This window comes from Rhinoderma darwinii, chromosome 5 (genome assembly GCF_050947455.1).
Source record: "Rhinoderma darwinii isolate aRhiDar2 chromosome 5, aRhiDar2.hap1, whole genome shotgun sequence".
NCBI classification, from domain to species: Eukaryota; Metazoa; Chordata; class Amphibia; order Anura; family Rhinodermatidae; genus Rhinoderma; species Rhinoderma darwinii.
Window position 1 is genome coordinate 270,958,035 of NC_134691.1, and position 16,869 is coordinate 270,974,903.

General features: G+C 42.5%; 1 protein-coding gene across 3 annotated transcripts in view; it reads left to right on the forward strand.

The window, feature by feature from the left end:
- Positions 1-16,539, forward strand: part of ENTPD3 (ectonucleoside triphosphate diphosphohydrolase 3) — a 69,734-nt gene extending 53,195 nt beyond the window's left edge. For 2 of the 3 annotated variants that reach the window (XM_075827141.1, XM_075827142.1), the window contains 5 exons: positions 270-500; positions 4,649-4,921; positions 11,909-12,019; positions 13,373-13,510; positions 15,515-16,539. In XM_075827141.1, coding sequence (XP_075683256.1) covers positions 270-500; positions 4,649-4,921; positions 11,909-12,019; positions 13,373-13,510; positions 15,515-15,703 — 942 coding nt within the window. In that variant the 3' untranslated portion in view covers positions 15,704-16,539. The remainder of the gene's footprint in view (positions 1-269; positions 501-4,648; positions 4,922-11,908; positions 12,020-13,372; positions 13,511-15,514) is intronic. The other variant, XM_075827143.1, reaches the window with a different exon arrangement.
- The last annotated feature ends 330 nt before the right edge of the window (positions 16,540-16,869 follow it).

The following is a 16,869-nucleotide window of genomic DNA, read 5'->3' on the forward strand; positions in this document are numbered from 1 at the left end:
AAACCAACCATAATAAACTGGCTGAATAGGTAGGGTACATTCATCTACAGAGGTAATGGTGTATAAGAAAGCCGTGTCTTTACCATAGCCACTGCAGGGAAAATGTAGTATTACATGCTGACCATGTAATACATGGATCATAGAGGGGTATCTTGAAATGTGAAATAGAACCTGAAAAATGTGCAAAAATTTTAGAGAGTAAAATTGTGTGAGACATGAGAATACTATTAACTAGAAGCTGTAAGTAATAATTGATGCTTTACCTTTAGAAAAACATTTGGAGCACTTGGGTAAGGCCAGATGGGGCAGAGACCACTGGAGCGCTGGATTTGGGTGGTGCCTCTACACAGATCTCATTCATTCCAGAGAAGTCAGAGCAGAACCCCAACAACACATTGGAGGTGACACTGTATGGCTATAAGTACAATGTGTACACTCACAGCTTCCAGTGCTATGGGAGGGATGAATCAGAGAAAAGACTCCTGGCATTATTAGCTCAGGTATAAGAAACACAGATATATATATATATATATATATATATATATATATATATATATATATATATATATATATTTATGTCAATGTTAAGAACTTGTTTAACACAATATTTGTATGAGATCATATTTATGTGTGATTATAATATAGAAAATTATTATGTTAAAGTGCAACTCTAGACTGGCATGAAAATCCTCAGCTGTTCATATCCAGTTCCATGATCATATCCGTGGACACCGTACTATAGAAAATACAGTAGTAGTTTGTCTGAATGTGCCCTGAAATGTGCTCAGTCCTCCTGGCAGGTCACAATGACTGAAAGACCATGAATTAACAACCGAACACAATGAGCACAGAAGAAATCACCTGGGTAAATCTATTTTCCATTCTGATGCAGGATCCTTAAAGGGAATGTGTCGCTAGAAATGATAAAAAAAAATTTCAGTTAAACAGTTAGGATTTAAGTGATTACACATTGTTTTAATTTTTAGAATTTTTTCACAAGTCAGGAAATATTATAAATTAGATTCTAATTTATAACATTTCCATGTGCTGGCCACTAGAGGGAGCAGTTCCCAAAATTGCACCATGGTCACTGTGGTAAAGCAACCTCATTGATTTATGCTGCAAATTTGGGGTGGACACACTCTCCTCTAGTGTCCTCATACAATCCCCCCTCCCTTCTTCTGGCTAGTGCTAGGAGAAGGAAGGGTTTCAATGTCTTCAAACCTCCTACACTGTGTGCCGTCATTTTCTGAGCAACTGCACAGTGTAGGAGGATTAGATACAGGGCTCAGCAGACAGTATAACACGAACATACACGAACATAATACACACCTCACATACACGAACATAAATTACCTGCTCCTGCCGCCGTCGCCGGTCTACGCTCCTATTCCTTGCGCCTTCACTTAGTTGAACATATGGCTGGAAGTCGCGGCCATAAATCTTCATCTTACTGTCCGGCAGCGGCTTCCGATCCACGTGAAAATGGCGCCGGATTTCGCTCTACGAACGAGCTTCGTTTTGGTCTGTGTGGGAGCGGCGCATGCACCATTCCCACACAGACGGCATACGCTTCTGTGAATGGAACGGCTCCCGTTCTCATTCTCTATGGGGTTGTATGTGCCATATTCCATCTCTGTATGTGTCGTTAATCGATCCATTCCTTCCCTGTGAATAACAACTCCCAATCTGCCACATTCCACTACAAGTATGTCCTCAGTCTGCACATTCCTGATGTGCATGACTTCTCTTCTCATTTTTTTAGAATGGTAACATAATACACTACAAGGTTCAGTAGTGTGTGTTGGAAGGCAGACAAGATCGGCAGTTACGAGTCTGTACATGCACTGTCATCGGCACATGCCCAGATAAGAAAGGAGTGCAGATAGACCCATGGACAAAATGGTCACGTGATCTTATTTTGATGACCTGTGATAGACGAAACGCCTCATTATTATTACTGGGGACAGATTGTTTACATGCGTAGCATGGACATTGAGTGCCTTATTGTCATATTTTATATTTATTAAAGAGGCTCTGTCACCAGATTTTGCAACCCCTATCTGCTATTGCAGCAGATAGGCGCTGCAATGTAGATTACAGTAACGTTTTTATTTTTAAAAAACAAGCATTTTTGGCCAAGTTATGACCATTTTTGTAGTTATGCAAATGAGGCTTGCAAAAGTCCAAGTGGGTGTGTTTAAAAGTAAAAGTACAACTGGGCGTGTATTATGTGTGTACATCGGGGCGTTTTCAATACTTTTACTAGCTGGGCGTTCTGATGAGAAGTATCATCCACTTCTCTTCAGAACGCCCAGCTTCTGGCAGTGCAGACACAGCCGTGTTCTCGAGAGATTTACGCTGTGACGTCACTCACAGGTCCTGCATCGTGTCAGACGAGCGAGGACACATCGGCACCAGAGGCTGTTGATTCTGCAGCAGCATCAGCGTTTGCAGGTAAGTAGCTACATCGACTTACCTGCTAACGCCGATGCTGCTGCAGAATTAACTGAAGCCTCTGGTGCCGATGTGTCCTCGCTCGTCTGACACGATGCAGGACCTGTGAGTGACGTCACAGCGTGATCTGGCAGAAGCTGGGCGTTCTGAAGAGAAGTGGATGATACTTCTCGTCAGAGCGCCCAGCTAGTAAAAGTATTAAAAACGCCCCGATGTACGCACATAATACACGCCCACTTGGACTTTTACTTTTAAACACACCCACTTGGACTTTTGCAAGCCTCATTTGCATAACTACAAAAATGGTCATAACTTGGCCAAAAATGCTCGTTTTTTAAAAATAAAAACGTTACTGTAATCTACATTGCAGCGCCTATCTGATGCAATAGCAGATAGGGGTTGCAAAATCTGGTGACAGAGCCTCTTTAAGCACTAAATGTTAAAAAGTGGTAAACCGCTTTAATAAGTGGCCTGTACAATAACTCTGTGTACAAATGGATCCGGGCGGGGGGGGGGGCAGAGATACTGGGCATGTGCGTCCACTGGCACAAGACAAATTAAGTGATTTAAAAAAAAAAAAATTATTCCATTGGAAGAATTGTTGTGTTTTCTGTGATCTACCAGAGAAATGTCATATTTAATCATGAGAAAAAGTTATTTTTAATGGATAACTTTCAGAAGTCTTACATAAAAAGCCCTTGTGTATATAAAAATAAGATATATATGTTTTAGTATCGTGCCATGCAATACATATCTCAGCATACCCGGAAATGCTCCTGTTAGCTGTTGAATCTACCAGCAAATGCTTTCTATACCTCTCTACAAAGACCAGAAAGGTCCAAAAGTATTAAAAAAATTAAGCCATTTTTTTAAAGGGTGTACATTTCAATTTGTATTTATTTTTTATGCTCCATTAAAGAAACCAAATGTACCTCAAATTAAGCTTCAATGAATAGAAACGTCTACAGCCATTGTCTGAAAACCTGCCCTGATCATATACACCTGATATAGGTGCAGGGCACTTTAAGGCTAAGTTCACAGGTAGCGTAAATACTGCTGAATTTTCATCCGTTATTTCTGTGCGGAAATTACGCAGCATTTTCGCAAAAGAAATCAACATGCTGCAGATTGAGAATCCGCACCACAGGTCAGTTTCAGCATGTCTTCCGGACTAAAATTCTGCAGTACGCATGCTACATGTGAACCTAGCCTAAGTGTATCAGAGTTCTTTCTTGAGCTTTGCCCTTGTGTCAGATGAGGACATATTTTTTAGACTCTGAAAGTAAAGAAGAATGTTTCCATTCACTAACAGCAAGCAGAGATCTTGAAAGTAATGCAGAACTAAAATACAAAGCACATTAGAGAATTGAACAGGATTTAATTATACAATGAATAGACGTTATTTTATTGTTTAATTCCTGACATTTAGCCACACTTTAGTAAGAATCTTTACTAAGACCTTTTTCGCCTATATGAATTAGTTAGGTACGATTGGCTCATGTAACCTTAGTATGTATACCGAATGTCAAGTTCACGTTGTTCAGCATTTACTGAACTTGTTTGTTTGTTTGTTTGTTTGTTTGTTTGTTTGTTTGTTTGTTTGTTTGTTTGTTTGTTTGTTTGTTTGTTTGTTTTAAACCTTGTGATTTTAGATCAATAAAAAGAAAATTTGAAACAAAAGAAAAGTTAATGTACAAAATGACACTAAATAATAAACGCTACAAAGAACAAGTTTTATCTAAAAGTCGCTGCCATTTTTACATGCATTTTTTTTTCATGCCATTTAAAAAGCCAGACAAAAACCCTGTATTAAGGAGGCCTAATGCTTATGTATATTGTAACAGGGTTACAGGAGATTGTTTCTCGGTATGCTCAGATTTGGTAAATACTATAGAAACATTTCTGTGGGATAATTCTGCCACTAGGAAAAGCACAAAGAATACGGATTTCTACAACTATTTATCCATCAAGGCCTCATAAGATGAAATATGTAAACCACCGTTATTAGTTGCTATTTTTGTATGATCACTGGAGGTGAACATCACATAATGCCTGTCATCAGATGGTTTCTCTGGCTTTACAAGAAGTCCACATTAAAACCCAGAAAATAGAGACTGACTTACATGTTTTTTTAAATAGTTTAATAAATTAATTAAATGTACCATACTACTTTTGTGTCTATCATGTTTAGAGCTCACAGGGGAAACCTCATGTCGAAAATCCATGCTATCCCCGGAATTACAAGGTGAATCTAACAATGAATCACATATTTGGCAGCCTGTGTTCCGCATCTTTCCGACCAGAAAACTACAACCCGGAGCAACTTATTAGTTTTAAGGGAACAGCAGAGCCAGTCCTATGTATGGAAAGAGTGTCTACTCTGTTCAATTTTACTGCATGTGGTGGGAAACAAGACTGCTCATTTGATGGTGTTCACCAACCCAAGGTGAAGGGAGGATTTTCGGTAAGCAGCTCTTGTTATACATAAATAATGTGTGTTTTATCACTTATAGATCAATGTTACTCCTCTTTGTATATGTGAAGTAGGCATGATGATACTATTAGAAATAACCAGCAAAATAATCTTCCAGCAATGCAGTCTGTATGGTAATCATGTCTTGGCTGATGTATACTACTGTATACTACTGTATACTATACTATGATATTTGGAAAGCTGCTTAACAACAAGCAATATGTAAGGTTTAGTGACATGTATCTAAGAAATAACATTATGCAAGGTGTAACCAAAGTATCTGATATAAAAATAGGGTAATCTCATATATTTCTAAGTGATGATAAACTATTTGACTTCTTCAAATTCCATAATTTCCCTATTAGTTTACAGGTACTGGGAGTGTTGCCACAGAAAAAGTATGTACACCAATCAGCCCAGGGGCGGACATACCGCATGTGCAGCCGGTGCAGCTGCACAAGGGCCCCGCGTGGGAAGGGGGCCCGTTCAGTGGCGTAACTACCACAGTAGCAGCCGTAGCAGCTGCTACGGGGCCCGCGGCATGGGGGGGCCCGTGTCGCCCTGACAGGCACATTACATTTTATGTACCAGGCCTGGCGGCACGGGCCCCCTCATGCCTAGTAGCATCACAACACTAGGCATGAGGGGAGGGAGGGGGCGGGGGCCCGGTGATAGCCGCCACACTGCACTACCAATCGGGAGGGAGGGGGCGGGTGCCCGGGCCCGGTGATAGCCGCTACACTGCACTGCCAATCTGGCACAGATGAATAGGACAGGACGGCGATGCTGGTGGTAGGAGGAGCGCTCAGGCAGGGGAGAGGACAGGGGGCGGTGCGACGTAAGACTTCGGGCGGCTGGACAGTACAGTCAGGACTGCCGGAGAACTCATAGGATGAGCGGAGGACAGACACAGGACGAGTGGAGGACGTGCAGACTGCAGAGGACAGGTAGATGAAGTTAAAAAGTTCATGTCAGAAGGGAGAAGTTTTTATGTAGAAAAATCTGCCTCATAATTCCTTCCGGAATTTTGAGGCATATTTTGACCTGCCGGTAGAACACTTCCCGCGTTTTTCATTGCGTTTTTTTGTGGCGTTTTTCGGCCATCGGGCCGTGGGCAGGGAAACGCAGCAAAAAACGCATTTTCTGCCTGCCATTGTTGTCAATGGGAAGTCAGAGACAGAAACGCCCGAAGAAAGGGCATTGCGCTTCTTTTTCCCGCATGTGGTTTTTACTGCTCGCAGGAAAAATTTCATGGATTTCAATGGGAGGCACTTTCTGACGTTTTTCGCGAAAAAAACCTCAGTGTGAACTCCCCCTAACACAGGGGCGTAACTACTGCTATAGCAGCCGTAGCGGCTGCTACGGGGCCGCGGCATGAGGGGGCCCGCGTCACCTGCCGGCACGGGCCCCCACCTTGGCCGGAATCTCCGCTAGCTGCCGCTATGGCTGCTACAGCGCGATGCCACGGAACACTACGGCAGAGCAGGGAGTATCTCCCCGCTCTGCCATTAAACATAAGACATGTATCCCCTATCCACAGGATAGGGGATACGTGTGTGATCGCTGGCATTGATAGGGAGAACGGGGGACCGAAAGTCCCCTGAAGTTCTCCATCACAAACCTCGGACTTCCGGGGTCTGTGTCGGCAGCTCCGTAGAAATGAATGGAGCGCCGGTCACACTTGAGCTGCGCAGACACCGGAAGTCAGAGGTGAGTGATGGAGAACTTCGGGGGACTTTCGGTCCCCCGCTCTCCCTATCAATGCCAGCGATCACACATGTATCCCCTATCCTGTGGATAGGGGATACATGTCTTTTGTCTTTTCACACTGTAGGTCGCATTTTTTTGAGTGATTGGGGGTGTATGGCGTTCCCTACAGGGGGGGGGCTGTATAGCGTTCCCTACAGGGGGGGGCTGTAAGGCGTTCCCTACAGGGGGGGCTGTATAGCGTTCCCTACAGGGGGGGGCTGTATAGCGTTCCCTACAGGGGGGTCTGTATGGCGTTCCCTAAAGGGGGGTCTGTATGGCGTTCCCTACAGGGGGGGGCTGTATGACTTTCCCTACAGACCCCCCCTGTAGGGAACGCCATACAGAACCCCTGTAGATAACGCCATACAGACCCCACTGTAGATAACGCCATAAAGTCCCCCCTGTAGATAACACCATACAGCCCCCTGTAGATAACGCCATACAGCCCCCCTGTAGATAACGCCATACAGCCCCCTCTGTAGATAGCGCCATACAGTCCCCCCTGTAGATAGCGCCATACAGTCCCCCCTGTAGATAGCGCCATACAGTCCCCCCTGTAGATAGCGCCATACAGTCCCCCCTGTAGATAGCGCCATACAGTCCCCCCTGTAGATAGCGCCATACAGACCCCCCTGTAGATAGCGCCATACAGACCCCTCTGTAGATAGCGCCATACAGTCCCCCCTGTAGATAACGCCATACAGCCCCCTCTGTTGATAGCGCCATACAGTCCCCCCTGTAGATAACGCCATACAGCCCCCTCTGTAGATATCTTGAGATTCAGTCCTGCTTGATAGGTAACAGTGCAGTAAGCTAAGCATGATAAGATCATCTAAATTATTGCATCTCAGTTGCATGAGTGCTTTGTGTTATATTCAATGATTCAATTTAACCTAAGTCTCTAAATGTGGGCAAAGAAAATAAAAAAACTATACTCACCTCCTCCCTCGCCTCCGTTCACCCGCCGCAGCCCCCATCCTCCTGTCTCGGTCTGTGTTACAAGTGTACAAGGCTGCACTGGTGACGCGCTGCCGATGGCACGTGACCGCTGCTGCCAATAACTCCTCATTGGTGTGCTGCTGAGGACAGTAGTTCCACAGCAAATCGCTGTTGAGGGCATTGATTGGCTGCAGCGGTCATGTGCCATCGACCGCGCGTCACCACAGCAGCTTTGTAAACACAGAAAGGGATAGGGGCTGCGGAGGGGGAACGGAGGCGCCGGAGGAGGTGAGTATAGGTTTTTCATTTTCTTTGCCCACATTTAGGGACTTAGTTTAGATAAGAATTTAACCCGGAAAAAAATGTGTTACTTGTGTTCTAAACTGGTAATAAAATGTACAATATAAATCTTCCTTCATAATTTTTATTAGTAAGGTTTATTTTTATATGCATATATATGTTTAGGTAACTTTGTCGGTATTGGGGGGGGGGCGGGGGGGCCCTGGCACATTATCTGCACAGGGGCCTTTTGCAGTCTGTGTCCGCCACTGAATCAGCCATAACATTACAACCACTGACCGGTGAAGTGAAAAACAAGGCTTTTCTTGTTAGAATGATGCCTGTAAAGGAGCTTTGATATATTAGGCAGCAAGTGAACAGTCACTGCTTGAAGGTCATGTGCTGGAAGCAGGAAAAATGGACAAGTGTAAGAATCTGAGCGACTTTGACAAGGGCTAAATTATGATGGCTAGGCGACTGGGTCAGAGCATCTCCAAAACGACAGGTTCTGTGGGGTGTTCCCAGTGTCTAGTGGTTACAACCTACCAAAAGGGGTCCAAGAAAGGACAACCTGCCATGCCCATGGCCACGGGCCGTCAGGCTCACTCACCTCCTGACGCCCGCAGCCATGGAACTGTGAGCGCTGGTCCCCATCTCCTCCTCAGGAGACGCCAGCGCTCATTTCCGCTTCTCCCGGCTGTGTACCGTAGGGCCAGCGCGCGCACCTGAAATTAGTACTAAAATTAGCTCATAAGCACCCTGGACTATAAGAAGGGCCTAGCCCCTTCCTGCAATGCCTGAGCATTGTTGTCGTTTATCCTAGCATACCTAAGCAAATGGTCTCCTAAGTGTTTTCCAGTTCCCAGTGTTTCCCGTTCCTGCTACCTGTAACCTGCATTCCGTGCTATCCTGGTCAAGTGCCGTGTTGAGCAAAGTCGTGCTGTCCTGTATACCACGCCTGTCCTGCTACACCACGCCTGGCGCCTGCCCGCTGTCTAGTCCCAACCGAGCCTGCCTTACTACTGTCTGAGCTACCACAGGTACACTATACGAACTATAGACTGTGACCTGTGTCCTGTTGGCCAGCTGCCATACCGTCAAGGCGGTATGGCCCAGTGGGTCCACGTACCCAACGTGACACCCAGTTAGCTGGTGACAGTGTCATGGACATCCAAGGCTCATGGATAAATCTAGGGAGCGGGTCCAATCCCACAGAAGACCTACTGTAGCACAAATTGCTGAAAAAGTTACTGCGGGCTATGTTAGAAAGGTGTCAGAACACACAATGCATCACAGCTTGCAGTGTTTGGGGCTTTGTAGCTGCAAACCAGTCAGAGTGCCCATGCTGACCCCTGTCCACTGTTGAAAGGCACATGAGCATCAGAACTGGACCATTTACTGAAAGACATGGCACCAAGATGCATCATGGGAAAATGACAAGCCGGTGGAGGCAGTGTAATGCTCTGAGCAACTTTCTGCTAGGAAAACTTGGGTCCTGGCATTCATGTGGATGTTACTTTGACAATTTCTTCCTACCTAAACATTGTTGCAGACTATATGTACACCCCTTCACGGAAAAGGGTGTTCCCTAATGGCAGTGGCCTCTTTCAGCAGGATAATATGCCCTGCCACACTGAAAACATTTTTAAGGACTGGTTTGAGGAACATGACATAGAGTTCAAAGTGTTGACTTGGCCTCTAAATTCTCCAGATCTTAATTAGATCAAGCATCTGTGGGATATGGTGGAAAAACAAGTCGGGTGCGAGAAGGGACCACCATGGACCATACAGGACTTAACTTGTTACAACGGGAGTACCCCTTTATCATGTGGATGTGAGAGGTGATAACTATTATATGCTGGGGACCCTCACCGATTGCCAGAACACGAGTCCAATATCCCCCCCAGCAGCAAGCCACTTGCCATAAGGAGTTTAAAGGAGCGGCAGTTGAGCTGCGCTTGGCAGTTTCCATCACAGCCATAGACTTTAAATGGAAAAAAAAAAAAAACACTGAAAAAGGCCATACTTACAAATGGACACAGCCAGGTCAGAAACGCTGATGAAGGAGACTGAGCAGGTGCTTTAAATAATAATAGCCACTCCCACTAGTCTTGAGGGGAGTGGTGTGTGGTGCATGGGATGTGTAGTAAGAAATAATAAATGAATAGTGTATGTGCAAGTGTAATAATATAAGTGAAATATAGGGGGCAGTAATGAGTAAAGTGCCTCAATAAAAATAAATGGATATTGGGGTGCAAGTGTGTGAAACATGGAGGGATAGTGTGTAAGTCATGAGGCGCAACGTGCATAGCCAGGTAGAAGCCTATTTGTGACGCCTTGATAATTCATAGAGCGGGCTACCCTGCTTGCTAAGCCAAACAACAACACACCATGCTCTCCCAGCATCAAAGACCCGGCTGTGTCCAAAAGAAGCAAATATAAGTAATAATGAAAAATACCTGGGGTATTAGTGATTATTTTGGCCAAAAGGACGCAAGCTCGAAATCCACGACAAGGATCCCCAGACTTGCGAGTCCCTAACTGGAACGAAAAGCTCCTGATGCACAGACAAAACAGATAAAAACAAGGGGACATATATACAAAAACACAGAAAAAGGCCATACTTACAAATGGACACAGCCAGGTCAGAAACGCTGATGAAGGAGACTGAGCAGGTGCTTTAAATAATAATAGCCACTCCCACTAGTCTTGAGGGGAGTGGTGTGTGGTGCATGGGATGTGTAGTGAGAAATAATAAATGAATAGTGTATGTGCAAGTGTAATAATATAAGTGAAATATAGGGGGCAGTAATGAGTAAAGTGCCTCAATAAAAATAAATGGATAATGGGGTGCAAGTGTGTGAAACATGGAGGGATAGTGTGTAAGTCATGAGGCGCATGGTGTATAGCCAGGTAGAAGCCTATTTGTGACTCCTTGATAATTCATAGAGCGGGCTACCCTGCTTGCTAAGCCAAACAACAACACACCATGCTCTCCCAGCATCAAAGCCCCGGCTGTGTATATATGTCCCCTTGTTTTTATCTGTTTAGACTTTAAATGGAGCGGCAGTGTCTAAACTTAACCGCTGCTCCATTCAACTCCTCTTGGCAAGCAGTTTTGTCGCAATGTGGAACTAGAGGCACAGGAACCCTGCTCTGGAGATCAGTGGGAGTCCGACCGCCAAGAACTAACAGTTATTACCTATCAATTCCATAGGTGATAAGTTGTTGCAACAGGAATACCCCTTTAAAATATCTGCTGCTAACGTCTTGGTGTCAGATACTGCAGGACGACTTCGAAGATCTTGTGGAGACTATGCCTCGATGGGTGAAAGCAATATTGTTATGGCTGATTAGTCTACAGGACATTTTCACTGTGGTTTTATTTAAAAAAAATTGTTCTAAGAACTGTCAATGCAAACCACGTCACAGTACCATAGCTAAAAATTGTGAATACCTTATTTACATGCAGTTTTTAATGCCAAGGTTTTTCCCCATGGACTTCACTGGGAGAACACCAGAACAAATCTGCAGTAAGTAAACCAACCTGAGGCAGCTGGTCGTACATATTAGATAATTGTTGGTTGATCCTGTAGATTTAGGCAGGACAAGCCAACAATGTGTATGGGGCAGCCATTCTGTCCCCCGACATCTGCCATCAGGTGAAACAGGCATCCCTCTGGCAGTAATCATTCATGATTGACAGATCTGAGCATGCAAACCTATGGAGTCCGGGTGATGGCCGATGGAAGACGGCTATCTTATGTGTATGGCCAGTATTAGTGATCATAACTTGCCCGGGAAGCCAACTGAAACAAGTTTACTTTAAAAGTTCTAATGTCTTCATACACAACTAATCTCTTGGTATGTTTTTTTTATGCCATAGGAAACAATTGAGTATTGTTTGACTGTAGTACAGTGTCCCCCTAGTACAGTGTATAGTTCTATATATGTATACTTCATTTCAGCTCATATATCTTTAAACGATTAAAGATGTTCTTTATGTTCCAGGCATTTTCTGGTTTTTATTACACGGCCAATGCTTTGAATTTGACTGGAAATTTCCATTTAAATGAATTCAACTCAAGTATGTCTTCTTTCTGTAGTCAAGAATGGAGCAAGGTTTGTATACTGTCCATTATTAGCAGATGATAAGAAATTAAAGGAAATCCATAAGTAAGAGTTGGTATGTCCAAGAAAAAAATTATACTCTGTTCCCATTTGTGAGCAGGGCACAATACATCGTTAGAAATTTTTTCACATGTATTCTAAAGGCTAGCAAACATTATATTAAGAAATACAGGGTCATTGAACTTCTTAGGCTGGGTTCACACGACCTATTTTCAGACGTAAACGAGGCATATTATGCCTCGTTTTACGTCTGAAAATAGGGCTGCAATACGTCGGCAAACATCTGCCCATTCATTTGAATGGGTTTGCCGACGTACTGTGCAGACAACCTGTAATTTACGCGTCGTCGTTTGACAGCTGTCAAACGACGACGCGTAAATGGACTGCCTCGGCAAAGAAGTGCAGGGCACTTCTTTGCCACGTAATTTGAGCTGTTCTTTATTGAACTCAATGAAGCACAGCTCAAGATTTACGAGCGTCTCAGACGCCTCGTAAATTACGAGGAGGAGCATTGACGTGTGAAACGAGGCAGCTGTAAACAGTCTGTCTTTTCACACGTAAATGCCTCTCATCGTGTGAACATACCCTTACCATGCATAGTGTTTAGTTGATGTGTTTCTGCATCTTGAGTGTGATCTTACCTGGTATGATCTAATATAGAGCACATTACTAAATGTATTACTGTATTAATGATTCACTTACCATAAAACCCATTGTTAAAGGGGAACACACAAAATCATAAATTATCATCTATCAACATTAAATGGAGCGGTAGTTGAGCATGAGCACTGCTGCTCCATTCAAAGTCTATGGGAATGACAGAAACAGCCAAATATATCGATCGGCTGTTTCGCTCATTCTCATAGACAGTGAATGGAGCGACTGGCGCATGCTCGACCGCTGCTCCATTCAAGCCCCTTCTCACTGCAATGGGTGCAGTTAGGAGGATCTGTGGTCCAGGACCCCCGTTCTCACGATTGAAAAATGTAAACTGCTGCTATGTGGGCAGGTCTGTGTCAGGAGGAGTTTTAAGCTACTCAATATAAACCATAAATGTTTCTATACACTGATACCAATTGCCAAGGTGTAGGTGTGTGTGTGTGTGTGTGTGTGTGTGTGTGTGTGTGTGTGTGTGTGTGTGTGTGTGTGTGTGTGTGTGTGTGTGTGTGTGTTTGTGCGTGTGTGTGTCTGTGTCTGTGTCTCCATACCATGCAGAAAGTTTATTACAGAAATGTTTTAAATCACATGATAATCGGACGATTGCATAAAAATCTCTGCAACAAATCTGTGGCGTGTGAATATGCCCTAACAAGCATGGTTTCTGTTGTCTTTTTCTCTTTTTAGCTTCCACAAATCTTAGCAAGATTTGATGAAACTTATGCAAGATCCTATTGTTTTTCGGCTAATTACATCTACCATTTATTAGTCCATGGATATAAATTTGACCATGAATCTTGGCCACAGATTCTGTTTCAGAAGGAGGTAAAATAAATATGTCTTGATTAGATTTGATTAGAAAAGTGTAATTATGTTCACAATTGTTGTATTCCTATACAACAAATTCAGAACATCTATAGTATACAATTAGGTCGAATATACACATCACGTATTTTTTGCAGATTTTGATGCAGATACTTCTCCTTACTCCTGGATCCACTTCTGGCTTTGGGACAAAAATCTGCTTCAAAATCTGCAACAAATACGCAGTGTGTGAATCCATCCTTGGAATTTGTAAATAATTAACTATTTAGGATTTTTGTCATTTCTTTCCATGTGATTTCCACAGAGCAGCAGACATGTTTACACGTTTAGTACGCTCTAGTATATTATTTCCCAGACTTTTTTACCATGCACGAACCAGTGACAAAAAATGTCCTACTGGGGAACCCGCAGAAAGGACCCTATCCCAATTGTGGTGCGCTTTTTTGTGCATCAGATATTACATTAAAGTCTGTAGTAAAATAAAAAAATACACTATACATAACTACTTTTTTGCTTGTGGCATTCAAGTTGCATTTTTCTGGTCAGCAGCGTTTTTTTCCAAACGCGGCATGCTATGAGTGGTTTTACTGCCGTTTTTCCTATAAAATTGCAGCAGTTTGTATTTGTCATGTAGTAAATCTGAATAATGGAGAAGATATGCTTCCAATTCCTTTTTTGCTTCACATCCCCACACAATGACGTTAAGTCTTTTTTTAACTTTTTATTCTGCCCAGTAACAAATCATAAACAATAGGGAAAAGGGATATGGATAAGAAAAAAGAAGGGCAAAAACTTACTTGGATTACTAGATCTCTTAAAAATGTTTGACCGGCAACAGCAGGCCTATATTGCCTAACAGCAGAATATCGGGTGAACGGTCCCTTAATTGACAACACCCAATTGTAAAATATTAAATCCCATTTATTTTTAGTTTTATATTATAATATTTATTGTTTTTATATTTGTTTTTGGTTTTTTTCAAATCCCATTTATTAAAAATAACATTTAATATTATAATATAATAACAAAAATAAATGTGTTTTGATCATTTACAATTGGGTATTCAGCAATATAGACCTGCTGTTGCCGGTCAAACATTTTTAAGAGATCTAGTGAGCAAGTATCTTTTTGCCCTTCTTTTTTCTTATCCATATTTATAACATCCCCACACAATGCTGCAACAATACCCCAATTTATGGTATGAAATTTATTTGTAAATCATATAGTTAAAAGCGAGACAGTATATTCTGATAGGTGACAATTCTGACATTTACTGACATTGCCAATCAGGTCACAATTTATCTATATAGGGCTACATGGATACCTTGGCCGAGACACAGTTCAGGGGTGCAAAGATCACTGTGTAGTGCTGCATACATCGCAGTAATATAAGTGAATGTGGTCGCTTTGCAAGAAGTTTAATAGGTTTATGGCTCACAAAGCGACTTCCTTGACTTTCAGTACCCGTGATGCAGGCAGGGTGACACAGCGATCTTTGACTGCATGACCCGTGTCGATGTCCCCGTGTAGCCTAGATATAATAGAGAATTTATCAAAACTAGGCAAAAAAAAAAAAGTGGAGAAGTAACCCACACTGACCAATTGGAGTTCAGCTCTCGTTTTTCGGAGGCACTTTGGAGAATGAAAGCTAAAACCTGGGCAAATGCTCCACATTTTGTCTCCACTAGTTTTGATAAATCTCTCCCATTGTGTCTAAAGATTTCCACCAGGGTGCATGTTAATTAGTGCAGGGGAAATGAAAGTATAAACATGGGGCACCATGGTTTTTGTTTTTTTGGGGGGTATTATTTATGGGGCTTAAGGAGGCTATGGGAGAGAATATATTTGATGTACACATGTAATCTTTTTTTATATGTCATTATCAATTTGATAAATTGAAAATAAAAATCTTAAAAAAAAAACAAAACATGGGGTGCCAGGGATTAAGCTGACTTTTTTTTTTTTCTTAGTTTGATATGTTGTGGTCTCCTTTTTGATTGACAGGTTGACAATAGCAGCATTGCATGGTCCCTGGGATACATGCTAAATCTCACCAATATGATCCCTGCAGAGAGATCCCTGATTCTTCTCCCTATGCGGCCTACTGTCTTTGTTGGACTTCTCTTCTTGTTTGCAGCAATATCATTACTATGTCTCATTCTCCTTGTGATTCTACTGGCTCGGGCTTGCTAGGCTAATCTTCAACCTTTAAAGTAAAGGCCTACCTGAATGACTAAAGGAAGGACAAATGTGTGTCGTTTTTATGCAAAGGAAGCTTTGTCGATCACCGTCCAAGAAGAATTATTCCTTGAAATCCTTTGTACAGTATCTAGAAAATGTACAGTACCAAATAAGGTGTATCAGGACTCAACGTCATATTACACGGATGTACCTCAGGGACAAGAGTGTGGACAATGCCTATGGTCATTTCTTCTGTGATAGGATGGGATGCTGTATAAAGCCAGATATTAAGCAATGAGTTTTGTAAGAAAAACTGTGTATCAACATATATAATTTCATTCTTAGACACATTTCAAATTGTGGGCAACAATGGATGTATTTGTATGGATGTGGATTCTGGTCTGTAGAATAGTAGAGAGTTTGTATATTTGTCATTCCAATTTTCTGTAGAAACATTTTCTCGTAAAACACAAAGGATAATATTGTGAATGGTTTCCAATTAATAGTGATAGTAACTGCTGCTCTGAGGTAACTTGCAGGATAGAAAGTGATCAGTGGAGGTTAAAAATGCATAATCCATATCATCTCTTTGCATGCGTGTTATATGATCTCTAAAGGGATCAACCTGATTGGTTGTTTTTCTTAATAGTGTCTTTTTGTACAGTTGAAGTTATTTTGAGAAGTATATGGAAAAAAAAATACAAGGAAAAAACTGGCTTCAAGAACCTCAAAAACGCTGTGTTTATAGATATTTTCTGAAATTTCTTACTGCAGCATATTAGCAAATAAAAAAAAACATGAAAAACACTGTGTGTGAAAGCGGCCTATTAAAGCTATGTCAGAAGAAAGCTCTCGCCATCATGCCTGTTTTTGCCTGCAACAGATAATGATAGAACAACATGTATTAGCAATCTAAAGTGCTAAATGATATAGTAACATTCTTTAGTGTCTCTGAATAATAATTTAGCCCACTGCTAGCAAAAGTGACAACAATTAGGGTATGTGCACACACACTAATTACGTCGGTAATTGACGGACGTATTTCGGCCGCAAGTCCCGGACCGAACACGGTGCAGGGAGCCGGGCTCCTAGCATCATACTTATGTACGATGCTAGGAGTCCCTGCCTCTCCGTGGAACTACTGTCCCGTACTGAAAACATGATTACAGTACGGGACA